General features: G+C 41.5%; 1 protein-coding gene across 1 annotated transcript in view; it reads left to right on the forward strand.

The window, feature by feature from the left end:
• CDK5RAP2 (CDK5 regulatory subunit associated protein 2) overlaps nucleotides 1-25,425 on the forward strand; it is a 70,626-nt gene extending 45,201 nt beyond the window's left edge. The window contains exons 25-39 of the mRNA XM_058853591.1: nucleotides 1,326-1,902; nucleotides 3,757-3,989; nucleotides 6,070-6,118; nucleotides 6,868-7,052; nucleotides 8,177-8,302; nucleotides 11,950-12,066; nucleotides 12,339-12,528; nucleotides 12,748-12,869; nucleotides 14,248-14,487; nucleotides 15,494-15,583; nucleotides 16,180-16,433; nucleotides 18,673-18,819; nucleotides 20,739-20,877; nucleotides 23,803-23,849; nucleotides 24,785-25,425. Of these exons, the coding sequence (XP_058709574.1) occupies nucleotides 1,326-1,902; nucleotides 3,757-3,989; nucleotides 6,070-6,118; nucleotides 6,868-7,052; nucleotides 8,177-8,302; nucleotides 11,950-12,066; nucleotides 12,339-12,528; nucleotides 12,748-12,869; nucleotides 14,248-14,487; nucleotides 15,494-15,583; nucleotides 16,180-16,433; nucleotides 18,673-18,819; nucleotides 20,739-20,877; nucleotides 23,803-23,849; nucleotides 24,785-24,844 (2,576 nt within the window). The 3' untranslated portion in view covers nucleotides 24,845-25,425. The remainder of the gene's footprint in view (nucleotides 1-1,325; nucleotides 1,903-3,756; nucleotides 3,990-6,069; nucleotides 6,119-6,867; nucleotides 7,053-8,176; nucleotides 8,303-11,949; nucleotides 12,067-12,338; nucleotides 12,529-12,747; nucleotides 12,870-14,247; nucleotides 14,488-15,493; nucleotides 15,584-16,179; nucleotides 16,434-18,672; nucleotides 18,820-20,738; nucleotides 20,878-23,802; nucleotides 23,850-24,784) is intronic.
• The last annotated feature ends 528 nt before the right edge of the window (nucleotides 25,426-25,953 follow it).

Raw genomic sequence — 25,953 nt, forward strand, 5'->3', positions numbered from 1 at the left:
GTCTGTGTTACTGCAGCAGGAGTTAATGAATGAAGTGTTGTGTTCCCTTCTTGTGTGCTCCAGAATTCATTCCCAGGCACTTTCTTGGAGGCACTTCCTGCCTTTGGAATGCCACACAAAATGTGCAAGGAACATCCTCTGGCCTTGATCTCAAATCAGAAAAAGGTTTGGGTTGGAAGGGACCTTGAAGCTCATCCCATTCCAGCCCTGCCATGGGCAGGGTCACCTTCCACTGTCCCAGGTGGATCCAAGCCCTGTCCAACCTGGCCTTGGGCATTCCAGGGATCCAGGGGCAGCCACAGCTTCTCTGGGAATGTTGATATTCCAGAATTGCAGCTTCATTTTATTCCAGCTTTTAGGTAATATTTATTTTTTTATTCTCCTGGTCTTGGGCTTTCATAAAGAGCTGCTCCCTCTGAGTTTTTGTGCTGATTTACAGCTTGAACCTGGACATTCAAATTCTCCATGGAAACCAATCTGAAAGTGTTGCAACCTGTCTGAAAGATCAATGAATTGGCTCCCAAAAGGGAAGTTCTAATTCGTAGTGGGAATCTTTTGCAGAACTAATAGGAGGGGATAATTTAATTTACTGGTAACTAAGAAATAATAATTTTGCTGACTGCTTACACATACAGCCCTTGACATGCACAGAACTATAAACATGGATTATCTGTAGGAATATATGGCTTTTATTGGGCTGAATCTGAGGTGCTACATTACTTAGGGATGGCAAAGTCACCTGAGGGATGTGATGTTCAGATCAAATGTGTGCCAATAAAACTTTTAACCCACTTTAGTGGGCTTTGTTTAGAACAAAGTGTTTATAACTTTTAAAAAGAAGTTATTACAGCCTCCTTTTCAAATCTGACTACTTTGTTGATAGTCCTTTTAAAATTCCACTGACTTTATGCTCCAATTGGTTTTGTATAGATTTTTGAAGTGAGGAGAAGAAGGATATTTAATTAGAAGCTTTAGGAGGAGCCATGTGAAGTCAGAGTCTCCTTTGCCCATGTTTGAGGTTATCATCTTCGTGGCTGCAAAGGGCTAGGCTTGATCAGTGTTGGATTCAGGAGAGCAAAAGGAATTTTCAAGCATTTGGGAAGAGAAAGTTGGTTGTATTTTGAATATTGTTTATTTGAAAGGTAATAAAGGGTTTGAAATACTTGATGTGCAAATTGAATTAATGGCAAATCATAGAGAGCTTGTAATTACCTACATTTTGATTCTGCTATTATCAAATTGAAATAATTCATTCTAGTGCTGTTAAGAACAGAATGTCAGATAAAGAAATACTAATATTCACACACAAGCCTCCTGTTTTTCAGAAATGCAAAATCATCATAACATTATCAATGGGAATATCCAGAGTTCATTAAAAGAGGTGGATGAAGAGTTTTATTCCATGGGACATGGAGACATTGACTCCAAATGCCTGTGTGCTCACCAAGGGAGTGGAGCAAGAACAGATGCACTGGATGGCTGTGAAGCCACAGAGGATATAGAGGAATTGAAGCAAAGAGTTAAGAATATGCAGTCTGAGCTTGAAAAGTACAAAATGTCCCTGCTGCAGCTGCAGGGCTCTGAGCAGCTCTTGTTTGGTGGTGTTTCCAGTGGAGTTGTGAGTGATGCAGCCCTGCCTGTGGAAGGGTTTGTCACACAAGTGCAAGAGACAGCCATGGAAGGAGTCCAGACATCCTCTGGTGTCCCTCAGCTGGATTACGAGATCCACACCAAAAACAGGGATTCTGAGTCTGTGGAAGCACCTGATACATGGGCAGCACAAAACCTTAAGGAGCTACTGTTGGCCAATGAGGCAGAACTTGACAAAGAACAAGTTGTGAATGTGCATCCTGATGAAATGTATCCTCTTCAGAACAGCCTGAGAGCAACATCACCATCCAAGTGAGTAAAACTGCAATACCAAATAGCATAGGAAGGTGAGGTGAAGATAAGTTTATTCACAAGTGTTGTTACAGTAAAGGCTAAATTTCACTACCATTGTGAAAGGAAATGTTTTGTTAAAAGACCCCTAAGTACAGAACTGATCAATTGGTGTTGTCAGACACATCTGTCTCTCCCCACACCTCAGGCCCACAGCTCTCTCTGCTGTGAGATCCTCCCTTGAGCCAGCTCAGATCTGAGGTTACCTGTGAGACAGGCTCACCTCTGCCATCACAGCACGCAGCTCTGCATCACTCAGGGTATTATCAGGTGCCAAGTGCAGGAAAATGGAACACCCCATTTAAGACAGAAATGTTTCTGTGAGCAATGGGCTGGCAGATTTGTGCTGGCCCTTCTGTTTGAGTGGCCAGATTTGATGTGTAAACATAAGATGTTCACGCTCTAGTTCCGATTTATTTTGCAGTCGAGGGCTGTAATGCCTTCCTGTGAAGGATGTGAGAGGAGATAAATATAGAAATTAATGAATGAAATTTTATAGCATAAGCTCATAAGCTGGAAGATCATTTATGGGAGGCTAAAAAGTATCAGTCTTGGATTTTGTATGAGACTTGGGGCAGCATTTTGGCTGCATATGTACAAATTGCAAACATACAATAGGGGGATCATAAGAGTGAGCCTTTTTTAACTCCATCCCCTTTTTCTCCCTTTTAAATATTGTTATTGTCCTGAGGGCCTGTGGAATACCAGAAATTGTAACAAAGAAAGGCGTTCAGCCTTGTGCCTTTCTTCCAGATGCTTGAGTAGGAATATTTGAAGACGGTGAGCAACCACCAGTGTGGACTGCTGTGTGTGTCTGAGTCTCACTGTTGTGAGATACAGTGGTACAGAGTCCACAGAAATTTACATCCCTTGAAAATACACCTCATCCATTTTACAAAGGAAGATCTAACTGTAAATTAAGGAATGAGACCCTGTGGATCACTGTGAGGTTTTTATGACCACTGTGTAGGACAACATCATGAGTCACAAGTGACAGACCCCAGAATGAGTTATGCATCTCTCCTTATACAAATGACAGTAAAAATGCTGTAACAACCCACATCACCATAGGTTTTGATTGATTCTCTGCATCTTTTAGCATCTTCTCTCCTTTTTCTTCCCTGATAATGGATGATTCTGGAGAAAGAACTCTACCTGTGGTACAGGGGCTGCCTACATTTGCAAGCATAAATTCAATAAATAAATTCTGTTGATCTGAGTTGAAGTTTATATCCTGGCTTGTGGAGTACAGGAGTTTGGACACCACAGTGGTTGTCATTGTTTCCTGCAATACACATGCAGAGATGTGGAGAATTTTCAGTCAGGGTGAAACCATCAGTTCAGAAAGTCCAATACTGTGGTTTTGGCAGGAAATACATGAAGTTTCAGAGTAGGGACAGTTGTCTACTTCCATAGGGAGTTAAGAAAACCACAAAACACCAAACCAAAAAAAATCTCAGACCAGTCAGGAAAAATATGTGTATTCTTGAAAATTCTGTACATGTATTCACTCTTATTTAGTTTAATTTGGCACCTCTCCTTCCATCCATGTTCTTTCCAAGCAGGCCATCAAGTCACCCCATTAGTTTTGGCCCTTTTTATAAATGATGCAGTTAAGTGAAGGAGAATAATCTCTAAATACCAAACTCAACAGTCAGAAACAATACATCTCTCATTGTGGCTGTTAAAAGCATTTTAAAAGCAAATTGAACCACATAAAATTATAGTTTAGGAATATAAGTTTAATTCCCTTTTTATTTATATTTAAATGTCATTTCTGGCCAGCAAGCTTTACAGCTAATTTCATTTTCTCAGGTACGATTCATTAGTTCACTCACAAGTTCGGGAGCTGTCCTTCCAATGCCAACAAATCAAGGAGATCCGTTGTGGCTGTGTCACCTACCACCAGCACCTCACCAGCCTGGTGAAAGCCTTTGAGGAGCTGCTCCAGGCCAGTGATGTTGATTACAGCGTTGCTGAAGGCTTCCGTGAGCAGCTGAACCAAAGTGTGCTGCTGTTTGAGAAACTGGAAATGAAATTCCTCTACGGTGAGCAGCAGTATTTTGTGCTTCTTGTCAGATAGATTGACACCCTCAAAATGGGGAGGATTTTATTTGCTTGTTGGTGAAAGGAAGCCTTCCTTGCTGTTGGTTGTTTTAAGATGGTTTATGGGAGGTGAAATTTTGATGATCCAGCAGGAGTCAGAAGGAATCACAGAGTTGGAAGGGGAGATGATCCAGTCCAAGTCTCTGCCAGGGCAGGGTCAGCTGGGGCAGGTGCCACAGGAATGTGTCCAGGTGGGTGTGGAGTATCTGCAGAGAGGGAGACTCCACACCCTCCTTGGACACCTCTTCCACCCTCAATGTTGAGAAGTCTTCCCCATGTTGAGGTGGAACTTGTGGTGTTCTAATTTATGTCCATTACTCCTTGGCTGGATTTTACTTTTGTAGCTGTACTCTATTGACACCTGCTGTCTGGGGTCATCTCAACACAAGCACATTTTAGCTGTCCAAAATACAGTGGTTACATAAAAGTTCTGTTACACATAGCATCAGGATTTCCTGTTTCAGGGAACTGTTGAAGACACCTGGGGACATGAGGCAGTGCTGGGGTAGCAGTTGAACTCAATGGTCTAAGATATCTTTTCCAACCTAAATTATTCCATGATTTTCCTAAGGCACCTGCATCTTGCTGCCTGCTAGTCTGGCTGGTGGAGAAATGTACCCTGCCTTTCATAGGAGAGCTAAAATACAACTGTGTTTTGGAAAACGAGCATCACAACTGACATTTGGCACTTGAAGGAAGAACATAACCTGCATATTGCCTTCAGTCTGTAGTTTGAAGAAAGCTAGCAGGAGAGTGATGGAAAAGGGATGCTGTTGTGAGGAACAGTCACAAGTGCTGCTCTTGCTGACCCAAACAGCCAGCAGTCCTTCACAGATGTCAGCTGCAGGAGTGGCATCTCCAGCAAAACACCTGAGGTGCCTGAGATAGCACCTGACCCTCACATCCTCCTGGAATTGCCTCTGGGAGCTGCCTTTGTTCAGCTCTATTTTGGGCCCAGCCATAGCCTGATCTGTGCTCTGCCTTTCATTACAGATCGTGGCAGGATGTTGCAGTTTTGATTGCTCATATAAAGCAGCTGTGTATGAGAAAAAGGTATTACAGCCTTGTGTCATAGTAGGGTAATAAAAGATTGAGTGTATTCAACGATTTCGGTGGCTACAGAGATTCCTTGCATTGCAAATGAGAAGACTGTAGTGAATAAACATTAAATGCCTTTAAACCAACAGATGGTATCCTATATACTATGAAAAGTCACTGACAACTGAGACAATTCAATATATCTAACACAATGGTGCTGCATTGAATCACACATTAAAGTAAAATGATGTTTGTAGGGTTGTAAAGAACATCCAGTGTACTAAGAATTGACTGTAAAGAAGAAGCATGAACAGCTGTCTGTCTCTGCATTTCCATCCTGACCTTCGGTTCATTCCCCTGAAATTTCAGCTGTGCAACTCTTCCCTGCCACTTTTGCTTAATTGCACAAAAATTTTAAAATATGAGGAGCCAAGGTGACACCACCAAGCTCTTATTTCTACATTCAAATTAGTGTCTGAGTCCAGATCTCTTGCACTGAATTGTGCTTGTGCTCACACACGGTTCCACAGAGAATGTTGCAGGCAAAATCCAGTGTGTGCTCCTTCATGAAGGATGACTGGTTAGCCTGACTCCAAAACAAGCACAAAAAATCCAAGTGCAATGGAATTGTTTTTATATAAATGTTATTGAAGAAGTAACAACGTGTGTCCGTAATCCTTTTGCCATATAGCACAATTATTTCAAATTGGTATGCTAATTAAAACACCAAGGCTGTAAAATCTGGCACCTGTGGTCCCTGATAATTTTTTTTTGTGAGTTCCAGAGCAAGCTATTGCTTTGTTGCTGGGCTATGAATAGTTTTGCTAATGTACAGCATTTGACATTAATACAAAGTGTGTTAATATCTGTTGACTCCTCTAATTTCTCGTTAATTTACCACTCTGTATTTAAATACAGCAAGATGGAGGGGAAAAAATTGTAATTCTCAGTAGGTGTTTCTAATCAGCTGTTTCTGCTTTGCAGGAGAATCAATAGGTACAGAAGTCACCATACTTTATGAATTGGCTCAAAGGTAAGAGTGCAACTGAATGTTTAGCAAAAGTATGGTTGTTTCATAAGTTGATAAGGATACTCCATGTTTTGTAGCATGTTTAGCTGTTTGGCAGGGCTTTGCTTCTTAACACCTATTTTGTTAATAAAACATCCATTGAAAACAGATTAAGGCTTTTTTCCCCACTTCTCACCAAGCAGGTGAGATACTGAAAGAGAAACATTGTGCCAGCAGGATTGTTCTTTCCATGCACAAAAAGAAGCATGTCCATAATCCAGTGGTGGATGCTGAGACATTGTCCTGGCGCAGGTGCCAGGGGGGACAGTCCCTCCCTGGCTGTCCCCAGGCCCTTGGGGCTGCCTCAGGCTCACTCAGGTGCAGCACTGCTGATGTTCATTGTCAGAGCACCTTGATGCTGAAGGTGAAGAGAGCAGGTGGTGTTGTGCTGTGTTTGTTGGTTTTCTGCCAGCTTGGGATTCTTCTGTGCTACAGAAAACCTCAGGATCCTGTTCAAGGCAGCCTGAGGTCCCCTGAACACAAAGGTGACTGCCTGGTGCTGGAAAATACAGGGCAGGCTGGAGGGCCAGTGATTATTCCTGCTGACTTCAGTGAGCTTTCAGTCTCGATACAGCTTCTGATGTGCTATGGTTTTTCATGCCCTGTCACATAAATTTACCTGTAAATTGGTGTCAATTTGGCACCCTCTGCTCGTGCTTTCCAAAGTCATAGAATAACTTTGATATTTCAAACCGTTTTGTTTGGCACAAAAGGGATAATGAGAAGAATGCCACCATGCACCAGCATCTGCAGGATGAGACTCCTGTGCCTTCTGCTCTTCACAGCTCATCTGACTTTGATTTGTCAGAGAAGTCTCCTCTTGGCTCACCTGAGCACAGGCATGACCTGGGAGGCCAGCACAGCACACTGCCACCTCTGCCAAGCAAGTTTCCTCCAGGTAATGTTTTTCCCACATAAGATTTGCTGGATATTGGGAAAAGCTGATAAATAACACACAAGGGAACTAATTAAGAAATAATGAAGAATGTTTGTCTGCCTGAGCTTTCCAGTTCTTCGCATAATCATTGCAATTTCAGTGATGAGGCACACAGAGATGGCAACCCTGTTTGAGGCAGTGTGTTAGTTTGTGTCCTCATTGTTTTAGGCTATCAGCTTTTACAGTGCTCCAGACACTCTTTAAACAGACAAGTTATAAGGTGAAAATAGACAATTGTCAAGAGATTATGATGTGGAAAAGGAGAGATTTTCCAATTTTATAGAAGCCAGTGTTGTGTTTCCTTGAGAATTGTTAAGTGCTGCATAATTAATAAGTGGTGTCATGTTTGACCTGGATAGTTCCACTGAACACGAGTGATGCTTGCAGTACTTTATCGGCAGCAATGAAAATTTAATAGCTGAGCTGGCACATCCTGTTCAGGGAGAAATATTGCAGAGTAAAGCAGGAGTGTGTGACATGGATAAACTGACACATCACACAGTGGCAGGTAGAACAGATTGACTCCTGAGTAAGGACGAAACTTGCAGCCAATGGAAGAAAAATTAGAAGAATGGCAAAGCAAGAAGGAAAAGGTACAGTAATGAAACTTGATACAACAGATTTCTTTATTGTGGAGTGCATTGTGGAAGTCAAAGTCAAATTTCTCTCTGAGTTTCTCTGGGAGCTTCCTATTGTTGTAAGGAAGAATGTGTGCTGGTGGTGTGCCGAGCCAGAATGTGGAGCTGCATTGCAGACCTTTGGATTCTTTCCTCAGTACGGGGAATGTTTAAGTAGATAAAATTGTTATCTATTCCACTTTTGTAGGAAGAAGAAATCTGAAGAGCCTTAAAACTCTGGACCATTGTTTAAGTTAGAATGTAGAGTAGGAGCTGTCACTGAATGCATGGTTTGAGCACTGTATAGGAAAAGAGTGTTGTGGAGTCAGATATTCAATATCTGACATTTTTAACAGCTCTGTGTCATCTTTTAGGATTAACATCCATTAGTTTTGACAGGAGTTCAGAGTGTAAAAGAATACAGTCATCTGCTCTAAATAAGAAGTGGTTTTTTGCTTTAATATTTAGAGTTATTAATGGAACACCTGCAAGAAATTAGAATCCTGAGACAACGTTTAGAATACTCCATAAAAACGAATGAGCGACTGAGGAAGCAGCTTGAGAGACAAGTAACAGACAAGGAACTAGATCAAGGTAAGAATTCATTTAATGAGAAACTGAATCCATCTTTCCTGCTGAGAGCATGAGGGATCAAATGCCACTGGAAAGGTTTGGAGCCACTGTTCTCTGTTGCTGGTGTTCAGCATCTCTGAAAGCCAAGCTCTGAGGTGGATTTAAAACTTCACAAGTAGCCAGCTTTCACTAAAGATGCTTTTGGAGCACCTTTTGAAGCACCCCATCCCTGTATTTTTCTACACTTTGCTTCACTCTCCTTCCCACCTTTTCCCCCATAGGAAAATTGATTAATATGTAATATTACTCAGACCAGAAGCAGGTAATAAATACAGACATACTTTCCTTTTCCTCAGTTCCACTGGTATTGACATTAGATTCATTATGTTTTACATCATCCCCGTGATCCATTTCTGTTGTTGTTTAAATGGAGGCAACCTGCACATGGCAGTTTGCTTTCAGGGATAATTTACAGTGATGGAAAGGTGGATAAAAAGCATCCATTTCATTCGTGAAGTATTTACACTGCTGGAAAGGCATTCTGTGCTCGTGAAATAACCAAACTGAAACACTTCCAACTCTTTTACAGCTTCATAAAGATTCTGGCAAGGGCATCCATTAATGCAGTGAAAGTATATTTTCTTTATAAACTGTCTTATGCCTTCCATCTGTCTTCTTGTTGCCTTAGCACATCTACCACTGCGTGCAGGAGAAATTTGGAAAAGTAAAAGAAAAAAGCAACTACCTGTTAGAACAGCTGCTTTTTGTCACTGTGTTCTTTCAGTTCTTGTTTCTCTCTGTATCAAAGATCTCTTTCATGCTATCAGATATGCACATGCTCTCTTGCTGGTGGTGCTCCTTTTTCCCTGAGAGATGAACTTTCTTTGACTTCCAGTGTAAAAAGAAATTCTTAAATGAAGCTGAGAGGATTCCCAAGGGCATGTGGGAACAGCCTTAAGCTGAAGGAGGGCAAGTTTAGATTGGATATCAGGAGGGAATTGTTCCCTGGGAGGGTGGGCAGGCCCTGGCACAGGGTGCCCAGAGCAGCTGTGGCTGCCCCTGGATCCCTGGCAGTGCCCAAGGCCAGGCTGGACAGGGCTTGGAGCAGCCTGGGATGGTGGGAAGTGTCCCTGCCCATGGCAGGGGATTGGAACTAATTGAACCTTAAGGTCCCTTCCAGCCCAAACCATTATGTGATTTGCATTCAACATTTTTGCTTTAAACTGAATGTCCTTAGTTTGTTTTCCTTTAAAACACAAGGCTAAGTTGTAACATACTTCATTGTTTATGGCAACCTGCTAAATTCATGATACTGAATTGTTTGTTCAACAAAAGTTACTGCATAGATTTATTCTTGTCTGATAAATATTGTATGGATGTATATACACACATCTGCCCACTGTTCTTGCCATGTTATTTTTAATATTTAGATTCTTTAAGTATTTAAATGCCTCTGGGCTTCCAGTATCCTATAAATGACTCAAATGCTGGTAATGACTGCATCATTCCTGTAGAGCTGAGGCTTGCAGTGCAAGTAGAACTAAAATAATTGCTTCAATCATTTCAAATGTTAAACTGCAAAATAAAATCAAAGGTTTAATTTTGAGTGTCCTAGGTTTCAAACGTTCTTAACAGCAGTTAACATTAAAAGGGGGTTTGTTTCCTTTTTTTCACCCACAAGTAGCTGATGTTTCTACTCAGACTTCTCTTCAGCTTTTGAATGCCTTTATTTTGCTTTCCCTGGGAGTGAATATCTCCTTCTTCATTGCTGTGATTTTCAATAGTGCCTTTCTTTCAGTCGGTGTTTCCTTTGAAACCTTCAAGGTACGCTTCCTTAGCACTCACTTTTTCAGCACAAAACAGAATGGAAACTCAAGTGTATTGCAATTGTGGGCCCTGATGCTCCACTTTCCTCTGGTTAGGGGGACCTTTGCCTCTGTGCAGAGAGTAATTGATGTCAGCAGGGCTCTGCACAGAAGTAGCAGTCTCAGTAGTGGGTCAAACTGTGGGATTGTGGCCCTATTACCACTGGCTCTACATTATCTCTTATTATGGAAGATAACCAATAGTTATATTCTGAAGCCTTTCAGTAGAACTGCGATAGCGTAACTTTTCAAATGGGATAAAGCTGGGTGATGGGCAATAAATTAAATTAGAATCAAGATGAGACCATCAAGCCTTGCCACTTCAACTTGGATTGCTTTGTTACAGTCTGAAAGGAGAAAGCCTTTTGAGTTCACAGAGCTGCCTCAACTCTTTAACATATAGATAGTAAAATGCCATTAGTGCCAGGCTTCCAGAGCCTTTGAGTCTTTCAGCAGTGACAAGAGGTTCATATCATGGCACACTACATCCCAGTTAGGTAGTGGGTAAAAGCTTCAATTGGGATTACAATAAAATGAGATTACTCAGAGGAAGTGCAGCACATCAAATTGAATTGAACTGCCAGAGCTGAAAGGCATCCTTCTCATACATTCAGCTAATTTTTTTTGCCAGCTGGTTATTTCTCTATTTAACCAAATAGTTGACACTCATGTACTTATCTCAGTCTTTAAAGTGCAGGAGATAGTGGGATAACCAATCAGCTGAAAAATGCTTTAATTCCAGTGGCTCCTGAAGTGTTTTACTGACTGTGAGAAGGTTACAAAGGGCAGTAACAATGAGTTTGCATTTTGGAGGCAGCACCTTGAGGGTGGGATGTGGCACTTTGCAGGCTGTGCTGCAGCAGTGCACATCACTGGGGGTGACTAGCACCAGTACAGTGCATTGAGGATGGCCTGGGCTGGGATTTAACTGCCTGCACTGGGGATTTAACACTTAGATTCACTTGGCTAGTGCAGTAAGATTCTCAGAGCAGGATTCTTCACTCTTATGTTTGTCCAAGTCAGACATTTAATCTGTGCCAGTTACCAGAGTTTCTTGTGGAGGCACTGGAAGGAAATCCAGCTCTTGGAGGACAGGGGATCTCATCCTCAGAGATATGAGGAGAGAAAACACAGGGTGATTGAGCTCTGGAGGGGCCTGTTCCTCCCCATGGCTGCTGATGGGTGATCAAGACTGGCTCAGTTACCTGAATTTTAGAAAGACTGATTTAAGAGGGATAAATCTTCATCCCTGTGATCATAAATGGGCTCTGAGTTTGTAATCTGAGGCCAAGACAGTGACTCCAGCCTTATGCTCTTGCCTGTGTGGTAACAGATCTATCACCAGACAATTTCCAAGCCTCCCTGCAGTAACCCCTGGGATTAGCTGGTAGAATCCCACAGTTCTCTCACTAAGTACAGTGGAGTATGAGCAGAGCAAGACTAAAATACATGGTAAACCCTCCTACAATTTTCTTTTCAAATCATAGCAATGTCACAAAATACTCCTGCATTTTGTCCTGTTGGGATTTTAGCTGATAGGTAAAGACTGCCAGGGATAATTCTGCAATTTTAGTAATGGTTGCCCAGCAATGAGAGGCACTTGTGCTGCACAGGGCTTTGGATTACTTGGCATTAACCTGAGCTGCCTTTTAGCCTGTAGTGATAACCTTCAAAATATATAGGGGAGAAATAGCTTTTATAGCATGTTTTTCTGCAATTTTTTAAATTGTTCTTGTCTGGAAAGTTTAATCTTTAATGACCTAGAGATGACTCATAAATCATCTTTTATGTATATATTTATAGGTTCTGCAAACATTTTTATCCATGGCTCAGAGCAGCATAATTCCCTGACTTCTGAAATACATTTCCTGAGGAAGCAAAATCAAGTTCTGAATGCAATGCTAGCAAAAGGATCTAGAGGTAAAAATGTAAACTGTTCTTTACAGAAGAAGCCTGCAACTCATCCCAGATCAGAAAACAATAAAATATTCACAGTCCACTCATTAAATTGACTTAACCATTCTTCACACCCCTGAAATTCCATGCTCAACCATCAGCATTCATGCTGGGATTAGCAATAATGGAGTAGCAGCTGTTTTTTTTCAGATAGCCTCTGAAAAAGCTGATTTAGTTAAAAATCATAGCTTTAGTGCATTGTGGGCATTGCAGATACCTTGTGGTTCTTGTTTCAGATAAACAAAAGGAAAATGAAAAGTTAAGAGAATCTCTTTCTAAGAAGAATGCAATCATTGAGCATCTTCATGAGGACCATGAATGCATCAAGAAAGAAAACGAAAAGTTGCAAAAACAAATTTGCCAAAAGGAAGATGAAATCAGATACCTGACATGTCAAATTTACAGCAGTCGCAATGAACTGAACAGGTATTGATTCTGTCCACATTTAAAGAGTCATTTAGAGAAGAAGTTGTCAGTAGTGTGACAGGCATGTGTTTAGCCATAGCCATTAACATTAATGAGGGGCATGGATATATTCAAAAGGCAAGGGGAGAATTATGGAGGGAAAGAGGAATGGATTGTAGGTTTTGAAAAAAAAAAAAATAAAATCAGAATTTAACTCAGCTGTTTATTGGGACTTAACAGGTTGCAAACAGAAATTAATGTCAAGCAGCATCAGATCTCTGAGAATGAGAAGCTGCTGCAGTCGCTGCGGACTGAGATCAAGGTTTATGAGAAGCTGGAAGAAGCAAGGAGGAAGGGGACAGGTATCAATGCACAATTGTCTCTGTACCCTTTGCTCTTGCACCTCTTCCCTCTGAACATGCTCTTGTCAAGGGCCAGGAGGGCTGGGTCACTGTTCCTTGACTTCTGCTTGTGGCTGCTCTGCAAAGAGAACTGACAAATGCTGCTCAAATGCTTTCTCCTTGTGGTGACTGCAATCCTGAGATGTGTCAGATGTTGACTACACACCCCCAAGTTTCCTGCATCTTTTTAGCTAAGTTAAAAACCAGAATTGAAGACTTAGTGGCTCAGGCTGGATGAGTTTCCCGGGGATCTTAAAAATTTTCTTGTCATCTGAAAACCTGCTGCTGCATCCTTGCAGGTCCTGCTTACCCAGGTAGCTCCTGCTTTCTCTTGGTGGAAGGTGAGGGGAGAGGCTTCTCCTTGGGGCTGGCAGAGGTGCTGGCACTGCTTTCTCAGTGAGCTCTTTAATAATTTTCATGTCCACTCTGCTGTCAGTGAAGGTGAGAGGAGGACTGGAGCTCACCTGAGTTCTTCCTCCCCCTTGGAAGGAAGCTGTGCCACCACGTAGCTGTTGGTGTGCTGAGGTAAAGAGTGGGATGCTGTTCATTGCTGAAAAGCTCTTACCACATCCAGCACATTTCCCACTGGAAGTTCTTAGAAAGTTGCTTTTTTCTCCCTGCTGCTCCAAGTGTTATGCTCTGCTGCCACTGCTTTTCCTGGCTGGCTGCAGCAGAAGAGCTTTAAGGCAGAGTTGGGCTGGATTCTCCAAGGGATTCTCCTTGCAGAGCTCCTGATGTCATTAGAGAGTGGCAGCACCCTCCTCATGCGGCTGAGCCCCTTTCCCCTGTCTGCAGAGCACCCTGAACAGTTGGATTTCAGCAGGAGAGAATGCATGGGGTTGTTTGTGTACTGATCTCTCTGTGAGAAGGCAAACACAGCCCTTGTTTTTCTCAGGTTCAGATTTGTTCCTCTGGTTGCCAGGTGATCACTGTTTTCCTTTTCCTTCCGTGTGTAAAATTAAACTCCCAGTTCTGTTCCATCCCTCCTCTGCACTCTGATGTTCTCCATTCCTTTTCCTTTCCCCAGACTGTGCATTAATGCACTTCACATTTTGTAAATCCTCTTCATTTTCCTTTTATCTAATTTTTTAGCTTTTGGCATGAGACATTGTAGCTTTTATGGACAAAATAAAAAACAATTTTCAGCTCTTTAAATCTTTCAAGGGTAGAAGCAATTAAGACATGCTTTTTTTTGTCAAACCATTATCTTAATGCTGTTTGTAGTTAATTCTTAATATTGAGGATAATACTGGTTATAACTTACTTGCTGAGGGTTCTAGTGAGTAATACTATTTTAATTGTTAGAGATGTTTGAGTGTTTCTTTTGAAATGGTCTCAGATCCCAGATGTGATGCCTCAGAAGAATTCCGGAAAGATCAGAATAATCCACTGGATTTACACGAGCTGCTGACTGAAATCCAGAGCCTGCGAGTGCAGCTGGAGAGGAGCATAGACACCAACAAATCTTTGCATGAAAAATTGGAAGAACAACTTTCCAAAGGGAAGAGAGAGGAAGTGGGAGTGGTGTCAGCTGTCAGTATCAACTGTCTGCTGGAGCCAGGCTCTCAGCCCTGTGCAGGTCAGGATGGTACTGTGCTCTCTCTGCTTTTGGGCTACTGCAGAGCCTGGGTCTCGTTCTTGAGAGATGCTCCTACAGCCTTAAACAACATCAGCTCTCCTGAAATCCCTCTGCTGTTAGAGCTGGGGTGTGAAGTGCACTCTGCACTGTCCTAGAGCCTCCAGCTGGAGCTTCCTTTGCATGCAGCCAGAGCATTTGCAGAGTCTCTGGGATGGGAGCATGCCTGCAATAAATTGCTATAAATTTTTGCTTACCTGGGGGGTTCTTTTTTCACTGCTGAGCTCTGTAGTGTTTGTTAAGGGTGAGTGTATATTACTCAGGAATGATCAATAAGTGCACTAAATGGGCTCTGGATAAATCAGTTGTCCCCTCTTTGCCCTTGAGGAATATTTTACCTTTATTTCAATCATTGTTAAGTGATGCTGTTTTAGCAAATGAAGGCAAGTGTAATGTTTACACCCAGGGTTAGGTTATGGTTCCAATATTGATGTACATGGGATAGAGAGGGCACCAGAATCTTCCTCCTTAAAGTAACAGCTTTCCATACATCCAGAGAAAGCCACATGGAGCAGAAAGATTCCTTGGAATGTCAGCAGCTGAGGTTTTTGGATGTGCTTTTCTCTTGGGTGCTTAGTGGAAGTTCTGAAGGAAGAATATGGAGACAATCTTTAGTGTGCTACAGCTGTGAAAAGTGTCCTACTTCCTGTGGAGTTAACAGGAAGCTTATATTTGTTAATAAAACATGTTCATCAGGGTATATATTAGATTTTTTAACTGTGGTTTGATTTTGGGAGATACCTATTATTTGGATAGATGCTCAGGTATAAAAGTAGATAAATACTGGAAGATCCATGGCATGATACTAGAAAAATGATCTGGTTTTCCCTGCTTCTGGAGTCCAAGTGTAGCATCAGCAATAAAAGGAACTGAAGAGCTTGGAGGATTTTTTTTTAAATGCATGTAAACATCTAATAATACAGCTTTCCTTCTCCTTTTTTATATGTAGAAAATCTCTGCAGCTGCCCTGCTGGCAGGAGGAACATTTGTGAGCTGCAGAAGCAGCAGCACGGACGCTGCATTTCAGCGGAGAAACCAGGTACACCCAGCCTGGCTGTTAAAGAGAAGTCAGGCACAAATTAATTTTATTGTGTGAGGATAAAAAAAAACCCCACTGTTGCTGCTGAAGATGAATAGATCACACAGACACAGGTTGAGGAGTGGTGAAAGAAAGAGCAGAGTTTATTTTTCCTCCCAGGATTTATAGGCTCCTGACCACAGCCAGGGATTGGATGGTCAGGATAACACTTTCTCACTGCACTGGCCATGAGAGATGCCCATCACAAGATGTGGAACAGAAAGAATGTACACATATCTATGTTTACAGTTCCTGTCCTGGGAAAGTCTTTAGAAAACCATGTCAGCAAGCTCAGAAGCTGAGTTTTCAGGGTGACATCTCACCCTTTTTGGTTCAATAAAAAGAAAAAAAGAAAAATGAACAAAGAAACTAGCAACATTACAAACAATCAAAAAATAAATAATAGGAAAATACAATACTCCATACAATCAGAAGGCAGAAACTAGCAACATTATAAACAATCAAAAGAATAAATAATAGGAAAATACAATACTCCATACAATCAGAATGCTGTAATTTCAGGGTGATACCCCACTGAGCCGATTTTTCTGTGCCAGGTACTCAGGCAGCCCCTCAGGATGACGTGGACAGTGCCTCCCTGTGCAGCAGCAGCTCCAGCAGGACGTGCACCCCACGCCTGGTGCCCGGCCATCGGATGTGGGCGGACAGGAACGGCCGGCACGTCCTGGGCCTCATCGAGGACTACGATGCCCTGAGGAAACAGATCTCAGAGGGGCAGCAGGTGCTGGCAGACATGGAGACTGCACTCAGGGAGGTCACTGGCACCAAGCTGCAGGAGCCTGGAGTAAAGGTGAGCGCTGAAATCCTCTGCAGGAGGGTGGGTTTTACCCAGAGGCACAAAATGGTGCGAAGGGAAGAACCGACCGAATAACTCGGGACGCCTCAAGCTTGGCACAGTCAGCAGCTAGATGGACTCAGTGTGATTCTGAGTTAGTTAATTCTAGGCCTTTAAGCAATGTCACTTTCAGTTTTGGCTTTAAATGAGGTAAAACTGCTTGGTTTTGCTATGGAAATCGGTGTTTGTTGCACGGGAAATGATAAAAAAAGCCAAACAAAAGAAGCAGCAGAAAACCCCAGGTAAAAATCTAAAGTGCTGTAAAGAGGGTTTCAACTAGGGGTATGTAAAAGTAACCTAAGAATAAAAATAATTACAATTTTCATATAATGAAGGCTTGAGATGAACCCAGGAAATATAAGACAATTAAAAAATTGTGATACAGAGCTGACAAAGTTCTCCCCTGATTTGAATTCAGCCTTTTAGTAACACCAGGTTATAACTGCACATTAAAGATTGATGTATGCTGATGAGGCTTGTTACATATTACATTCATATTTCAGGGAAGATTTTTTATATTTTTCCTCTTCCTGGTTATCAGTTGAACATTTAACAATATCATAAGCTAGTCCAGAAACTTGAATATTTCATTAATAATCAAACACTGTCTTCTAGGACTCACTATCATCCTTTCTTCATTCTCTGACAGTGTTAGCCACTCATGGTGCTCTTGCTGCAGTCTTAGGGATGCTTAACCAATAAAATGTTTATTTTCTCTTGAATAACCTCAGTCCTTTTTGTCTAGAATAGGAGAACTAGTTAGTCTTTACTTCTGCTAATTTTCTCTTATGTAATATTAATTTTTGGACACAGTTAATGATGGCATATTTGGGGTGATTTGAAAAGACAAATTTTCCTACAAGCTTCAATTAAAGGGAAGGAACAATCTGTGCACATCTGTGGCATCTAACAGGGAGCTAAGAAACTTAAACCCCAGCAGGAAGGGCCTGGATCAGGCAGGGAAAACAGCAGCCAGTGGTAAAAATAATGAACCACTGGCATGGAGGGTGCTCAGAGACACTGACTGCAGGCAGTTCTGAGGATAGATTATGCCAATGCTTAAAAATCCCATGTGATGCTTTCCTGCCTTGGAGAGGGAAAGGAAACTAAGTGTCTAATGAAGGTCCTTTTCACCCCTATGATTTTATGATAATATAAATGCTGTAAAAACCATGCTTACTGCTCTTCAGAAAACAGTTCTTAACTTCAGGGATAAATTAATGCTACTTATTTTTGCAGTTATAATTAGTGAAGCTGTTGAAGGTGCAGTCTGCAACAATTCTGAAATTCTTTTTGTGGTATCACATGTGTGCTCACACAGTCAAATGATGCCTGAATGACACTTAAGACTCTCTGAAGTATCATATATTTCCCAATGACCTAGTTAACATACTGATAATGACTGAAAAAGTAATCTCTCTAAGTTTTTAACTTGTTTTGTTGGTGTAAAAATAAAAGCAGTAAGTTTCACAATTTGCAGTTTCCTATCAAGCTTTACATCACTGAAGTTTCAGACTACTTAGCAAATGGGATATTTTATGTGACAGGAGGATTCTGGTTTGATAACAATGCTAAATAAATATTCAGATTATATCCTGCATGGGGCAGGAACTGCAAATGCTTTTCTTTCATTACCCTTCCCCCTTCTGTAGCACCATTGCTTTGGTAATTCATTTCCTCCCCTCACATTCTTTTCCTCCTTTATTTCACATTTATGCAATTTCTTCCATTTGGTTTTCTCATCTGTCAGCAGAGGAAAACATTTTATGTGTACCCTGATAGTTATTTTAGCATTAAATGGAACAGTTTAAAGGGTCTGCTAAGGAAGAAACATCTATAGTGCTTAAATTGATGTCTGTAATCATTGACTTTCAAATAACATGACACAAAATGCAAATGAAGAAAGAAGAGAGTTGCCAACTGTTACCATGTGGCATAGCAAATCTAGTAAATATAATCTATTGTTAATCATGGTTATTGATTAGGATAAATCCCCTCCCTTGCTGAAATTCTCAGATGATACATAATTCAGCAGCCTTTGTTAACTAACAAATTAGTTTTTATGGCACACAATGGCTGTGTACATTATCTGAAATATGAAATCACACCAGCTGGATTAAACCCATTAATTAAGATTACACTTTCATAATGGTTTAAGTATAAAATATGAAATGTCTCTAATCCTGTGATACAGGTACCAGAACAGGCATCCCTGCATGGCTTTTCCACCAACACTCACACAGTCCAGCAGATTTTAGAAGAGGCTGCACGTTCCCTGAAGCTTCTCTGGAGAGTTTCTCTTCCCCTGAAAGCTGCTCATGGTACTGCTCAGGGCATTCAGGTACTGCTGGGCTCCATCTGGCCTTGGCTGCTTTGGTTGGGGGTTTGGGGTGGTTGCTTGGACTCTGGGAATGTCTCCAGGAGGATGCACCAGTTGCAGATGTGTCAGTTGGGAACATGTTGGAAAATCGTGACCCCAGGCTCTGGAGACGTGGATTCAGTGTAAGGCTGAGTGTGTCCTGGTCATGTTGTGTGGCCAGGTGTTCATTTACAACATACTTTGTAATAAAGATGGAATATCTAATCCTGTTACATGAGATTCAGGGAATCCAGGGAGGTGGCACATGCTCCAGCTCAAGAGGAAAAGGTTTGGGCTCCCTGTTACTTGAACCAAATTCAATTTGATCATGTGTGTATTGGTAAGAAGAGAAACATCAGCAACTTCGATGTAATCTCAGCTACATTTTCTTTTATGTTGTTGATGCCAAAGCTGTAAAAGAAGAAGCTTTTGTAAAAGTGTGACAGAGCCCCAAGACAAGTTTTATAACACTTTAACTAAAAAGGATTGCACTATGTAAATGAATAAAAGTAAACTAAATGAAGAATGAAATATCTCTGCTGTCAGAATACCACCACTCAGCATTGACACTGTTTCAAACCCTGGCTCTAAAATAAATCTAAAGTGATTTCACTGAGGTTTTTGTATGTGTTTATTAAGGGAAGCAGGATATTTCTGAAAAAAAAAAAAAACAAACCCTCAAACTTTGGGAAAACAAACATTTTCTATATAATTTCATAACATTTTTGGTGATAATTTTTTAGCATCCTTAAATATATAAAATCACAAAAGCAGTGGGAGTGAAGTTTGCTGTCTGATACATTCACTGATGTTTCAGCTCCAGATTTGGGATGCCTTGGCAAGGGTGTGTACTTCCATTTTTATCCTCATGTGTGTAATCCATGCAGGCAGCTCCGTGCTGGCCTGGATTGCAGGGACTCAATGTCCCTCACCCACACAGGGCTTTCAGGATGTGGGGGATGCATCTCCTGCTTTCCTGACACTGATCTGAGCCTTGCTTTGGATCAGTCATTCCTGAAAGGCTGATCTTAATGTTTGTGGGGATCTGAATTCCCAGGATGCTCCTCATTAGAGCCCCATAGGATCTTTTCTGGAGTTTCTTATCCAACACCCCCTGATCCTAAGGATATTAGATTGCTCCTGACGTCTTAAATGCAGAATATGAAAGAATCTCTCTCTCTCTCTTGAAGTTTGGATTCTAAAATACTCTGAGCATTCAGTGCCTTCTCTGCAGCCCCACAGCAGTTGTGAGAAATCAGTTCTTCTGCAGAGATAACTAGTGGGGGCAAATTTCAGAAGTTTTATTACTCAACAAGTGGCACAACAAGGAAAAAAGGTCCAAGCTTAAATCTGCACAAGGACCCAAATCAGTGACACTGATGTGCCAGGGCTTCTGACAGTCCTGTTTTACAAGTCACTGAGCAGAACTTTGTTGGGATGGGTGGTGAAAAATGAACCTTTACAATGATACTGTCAAATAATTTTGCAGTTAAACTGTCCCAGTTTAACTTTTAGCCCTGTGCTAAAGGCAGCATCAGCCACTACACAAGGAGGAAGCTGGAATTCTGAACCTGGCAGACAGGGCACTGATCCCTTGGCACTGGCCTTCCTTATCTTTTCTAGATTAGAACAAAAATAGGCACCAGTCTAATAGACTTTCCTCAGTCTAATAGAAAAATGACTGCAGTAAATTCCAGCTAAGAATTGTAGTATCACAGAATCTCATGTCATGGGGGATGTGAAGGAGGAAGGGCAGGACTCAGTGGTGGTCCTTCACTCCTTTGAGTTGTTGGTACTCCAAGGAAGCTTGAGGGTACTTGCACCAAAGTACTGAACAATTCCCAGTGCAGAAAATATTTTCAGCAAGTAGTTTAATATGTTACTTTCTTCTCTCAATTTAGGATGAAGGAATGAAAGCAGAAATATTTAGGTTGCGTAAGAAACTGTGTGAGCAAGAGAAGAAGTTGCACAGCACGGTGAAACGCCTGCACTCCACAAACCAGCTGAAGGAAAACATGGAGAAAGTCATCATTGACCAGTGTGAGTGTGTGCTTTAATAATGATTCTGATTTTATGTCTGTAGAATTTTTACCTTTAAAATTGGTGTTCCCTCGTGCTCTCCAGTGACAAACAGGCTGAGGCTGTGCTGGACTGATGGAGCCTCATTCCAGTGGGCAGAAGTTGCCCAAAGTACAAAAGGCTGTAGAGGATACCATGGGAAGCTGATGATGGTTTTACACAAACCACTGATAAAGAGTCAATCCATGCAGCTGCCACTAATTCCTACTTGGGTTATTCCATTTTGGATACTCTTGTTTCTCTTTCACAGCAGTTCTGGACAGAGGCAAAGTTACTGCTTGCTGTAAACGTTTTCAGCCAGAGTTTTTGGCATTGTCAAAATCGTGATTTTGCCTCAGTGTTAATAAATGTGGAATTAGGCTTTTACATTTTCTGAGGTACTGCCCTGCAAGGAGCTCTGTCAGTGCTCTGCAGCAGACTAAGAAGTGCAGGAAAACAAGCTCAGGATAAGAGAAACAAAAACTTGCTATGAGTAATTTTTTAAAGAAAAATTAGGGCATGCTGGGGAATTCTATTTCACCCTTAGTGGCCACGTCTAGAAAATTATCTGGAAACATGAAAACAAGTGGGACATAGGGAGTATTGTAGCTGTGTTAAGCCAGGTGTCTGTTTGAAGAGATCCATCTCTGCTGCTTTAGACTTTAATCACTCACCAGAAGAGATCTGAATGGAACTCTACCTTCCTGCTACAGAAATATGTGAAACTGTGGGAGGAGGAGTTAATTTTCATCTGTAAAAACAAAAATAATGCAAAAAATCCATTCTTGCCTCCTCTGAAGTGGTGGGACTGAATGGCTCATTAGTCCTTGATGGAGTGGCACTTGTGCTATCAGTAATTAATCTAGACTGGAAAATTTTCCACACCATACAAAGTTATAAAAATATCCATAATATTATATGTTACTCAAGTCAGTTAAATGCAATGTAGAGTGATAAATGCTATTTTGCTCCATAGCCTGTAATTTTTATATCTAAGGCCCATATATCTTCTGCCTGCAGATTTTTGTTGTTTCAAGCATTTATGGGCTGGTGTTTGGTCACTTCTTTCAAAATTGCTTTATTATATGTGTACAAATTACTTGTATTAAGTCATAAATTATGTTTCGTTCATGTTGTAGAGCCAAATAGCTCAGTTTGGGGTTGTCATGTAAAAATCAAAGCTATTCTATTACTTCTTTACAAATAATGTCCCTGAGGTAGATTGACTGGTCTGGTTTATCCAGCTCCAATGTCATCTCAGACACACTGGGTAATTTCAGAGCTAGGCCAGGTATAAATCCACAGAGATTTTAACCTTATAGCCAGAATTTATCCTGATCCACTCCACCCACACTTCCCTAAAGCAAACAGTGCCTCTTGCCCTAAATGTGCTCACTTTTTTATCAGAGCATTCAACCTCCTCTGAACGAGGTGCTGAGAAACTGAAACCTGCATTTTCTGAAATCCCTGTAATGCAAATCTCTGCTTGGAGAGCAGCAGCTGTGCCAGCAGTGGCACAGCTCCCAAATTTTCCTCATCAGCAGAATTTAATAGTTTTGATTTAGAAAAATCTAGTTTGCCAGGTGAAATGGGTTTAGTAGCAGAGCTCCTCTGAGCAGAGAGCACTCTGCCACACAAAAAGACCTGGATGTGATTTTCTCCAAGTTTCATTGATTATGGGAATTATGGATGTCGAGTTGCCTTTGTCTTAAAAGAGCAATTTCAGAAATGTTTCTAATTTGCATCTGTACACAAATTCCTGGCCAAGCCTACAGCAAAACTGGGGGACCACCTGAAGCTGCTGGATTTTATCAGGTTGTTTACTCTTGGTTTTGAGATTCCTTCTCCTTTCTCTAGCAAGAAATGGAAAGCACTGCAGTAGGTGACCTTGCCTGCCTTCATTCTGCACACATCCTGTTACCTGCCTGCTCCAGTGAGGATATTCAGGTTCCCTCTGTTATGTAGCTGAACATTCCTAAATATATTTAGAGGCAGAGACTGGAACATTCTGGTGGCTCAGAGTCTTCTGTGTGCTCTCTCTGGCGAGAGAGCTCATTGCTTATAAACCTCATCTGAACCTCTGAGCATGGAACAAGGCAGTGCCAAATTGCAGTAATCTGCCAAGGGTGTAATTATCTCGTGACAGCTCTACCCTTGGAGTTGTTGGCTTCTCATTGTTGTAATGAAAAATCTTTATTATGGCTAAATTGTTTATTTTTGAGACAGGAATATCAAATTGGTGCTTGTGAGTGGTGCATTTCAGCAGTTAGAGAGCTGACATAGATTAGAGACTCACATATTTAACCTGACATTTCTAAATACCACTTCTGTTTGGAAACACCCCCTCCTCCATTCACAGGTCTCCTGCTGGCCCCACAGAGACAGACTGGGCTGGATGAATGGAGGAAACCTGGAACCCTTCAGAGCAGGCCACTGGTTTTTGATTTCCCTGTGGCACAGAGAGGTTGCTTTGTCCTTGAACTGACTCCTTTTGCCATCTATCCTCATCTCCCCCTCCCAACTGCCCTCCCCAGCTCAAGGAGGATACTTAAAGGATCAAACTGGAGTTAGACCATGCACCACCTCCCTTTAAAATGAACAGAAAATCTTCCTGTGTGACTTGGATGGAGGGATGAGCGTGGCAGGGGCTGTGCAGATCTGCAGTGGTACATGCAGTGCTGAGCTTTGCCCATTCCACCTGGCAGAAAAACTTCAAAAACACTTCCAGGATGCTTAGGTTTGAAAAGCAGATTGTGGAACACAGGCCAGCAGCAGAAAATGGCATTCCAGGGGTGGCACTGCTCTGGACCTGCAGTCCTGAGGGAACCCTCCTGCTCAGACATGATTTCATATTTGGTCATTTAGAAAGATTTGTGGTATTCTTCTTAATCTCCTCTTTCTTTCCAGTGGTTTTAACACATGATGTCTTGAAGAAGGCTAGAGGAAACCTGGAAGTAAGTAAAATTTTTGTTTGCATTGTATTCCTTGGTCTCTGCTAGTCAGAAATCCACAGTGCTGTGTCAGGAGTATTTTGCAGAATTAGTCTGATTTGCTTTAGGTTTGCTACCTAATCAAGCCTGGGTGACAGCAGTTTAGTGTGATAAATAGCCTGCTGTGTTTGATGGCTGAATTAAGAGTTTTATGACTGACCACATAAACACCTCAACACTCCTTCCTGATGCTTTTCCTAGATTAATATTCATGTCTGTCATCATCTTCCAGCAGTTCATTTCCAGGAGATCACAGCCTGATACCCTGCCTGCTGCAGGAGTTCACCCTTGTTAAAAGCTGGAGCCTGTGCTAGGCACTGGTGAGGCTTTTGTTTTCAGAGCAGAGACCCAGCAGGGGAAGCTTTTGGAGCAGCTCTCTGCTGGTGCAGGGTGTTCAGTGTTTCAGGAATCACTGCTCAGATTTGATTTCTCCCACAAGGTTCAGACTTTACTCCCAGAAGGATTCAGTGCATTCCTTGTCTCTGCAATCCTCTCCTTCTCCTCACACCCCTCCCCTCTGAATAATTCTACAATTCCCATCCCCTCCTTAAATTTTCCTCTAGCTTTTTCCATGCATCCCTTCTCCCTCATCCCCATCAGCATTTCCCTCTGCAGCTGCTGTGCTGTTCTCAGCCCTGCCTGAGCTAGAAAGTGATGACATAAAACAAACTTCCTGCTTACAGAAGCCTTATCACTTTAATTTGGAGATCTGATGAGCACAGGAGCTGCTCTCTGCACATCCTTGTGCAGCAGGATGGGGTAGGGACAAATTGAGAGCACTGAAGTACTGTATTAATAATAATAATAATAATAATAATAATAATAATAATAATAATAATAATAATAATAATAATAATAATAATAATAATAATAATAATAGTAAGTGCTTTTCTAACCAGGTTCCACCAGCTGAGAATCAAAAATCACCTTCCTACACCAGCAAAAAAAGGATTCTCTGAAGGAGAAAGTTCTGCTAACAGAGACCGGTTTTCTGAGTGTTGTTTGCTTTGTGCTGCCTTACTATTTATTGATGTAAAAAATGTTTGTTCAGCTCTTTTAATGGAATCAGCCTTTGACCAAAAAAAAAAAAAAAGGATGAAAAAAGACACCTTTTGGTAAATAACTTATTTAACATTTTCTGTAATGTAAAGATGGTTTTTAATATTTATTACAAAAGCAAGGTACTGCAGGTATTGAGGAAAAATCCAGATTTTTTTAAAGTTGGCACATTTGAAATTTTATATTTGTACTTGTCATGTTATAAAACTGTTGTTGTAGTTAAACAGATCCTGAAAGAAACAAGAATGTGATCCACCTTCCATTGTTTCTCTCCTGCTAAAAGAATGTAGGTTAAAAAAAAATACTCTGCCATTTGTCATTGTTTTGTAGCAATGTGAAAAATGTTAAATGTTTTAAAGCATTTTAACCATCTCTGGAAGGTTCTTCTGGAAGCTGCCTGATGCTGGACTTTGTGTTAGGTACTTAGATTGATGCTGTGTCTGAAAATGTTACTTAGAATCAGACAATTAAAATGAAAAATCATCACAAATGTGTTTGTGTTATTTTGTTTCAAACCTCAGACTTTGGGCGTTACTGACCAGAGCAGCCACATCAGATCATTTATTTCCTGAGTGACACAAAGTGAACTGGGAAAATAGTTCAGTTTAGCATTAACAAGACCATAATTTGAAGTGATTTTTGGTTACAAAAGCAGAGTCTGTAGTGCAAGCATGACTTTATTGAACTGATTTCACACAAACCACGATGTTCTCTCCCCCTCAAGCTGATGATATCCCCACTGTACAATGAAATTCGCCCTTGGCATCCGAGCACTGGGACTGGGAGATCCTAATACAGGATTTGGGTTCTCTTTGTCCTGGAACTTCACCCATCCCTGGAGCTGGGGCTGTTCCCTGCACAGCACGTGGGGCTGCAGCCTTGGACAGGACCTTAAATCCCACGGCAGCCCTGGATGGCAGGGACACCTTCCAGTGTCCCAGGCTGCTCCAAGCCCTGTCCAGCCTGGCCTGGGGCACTTCCACAGCTTCTCCTGCACCCTGTGCCAGGC

Source organism: Poecile atricapillus, chromosome 20, assembly GCF_030490865.1.
Source record: "Poecile atricapillus isolate bPoeAtr1 chromosome 20, bPoeAtr1.hap1, whole genome shotgun sequence".
Lineage (NCBI taxonomy): Eukaryota > Metazoa > Chordata > Aves > Passeriformes > Paridae > Poecile > Poecile atricapillus.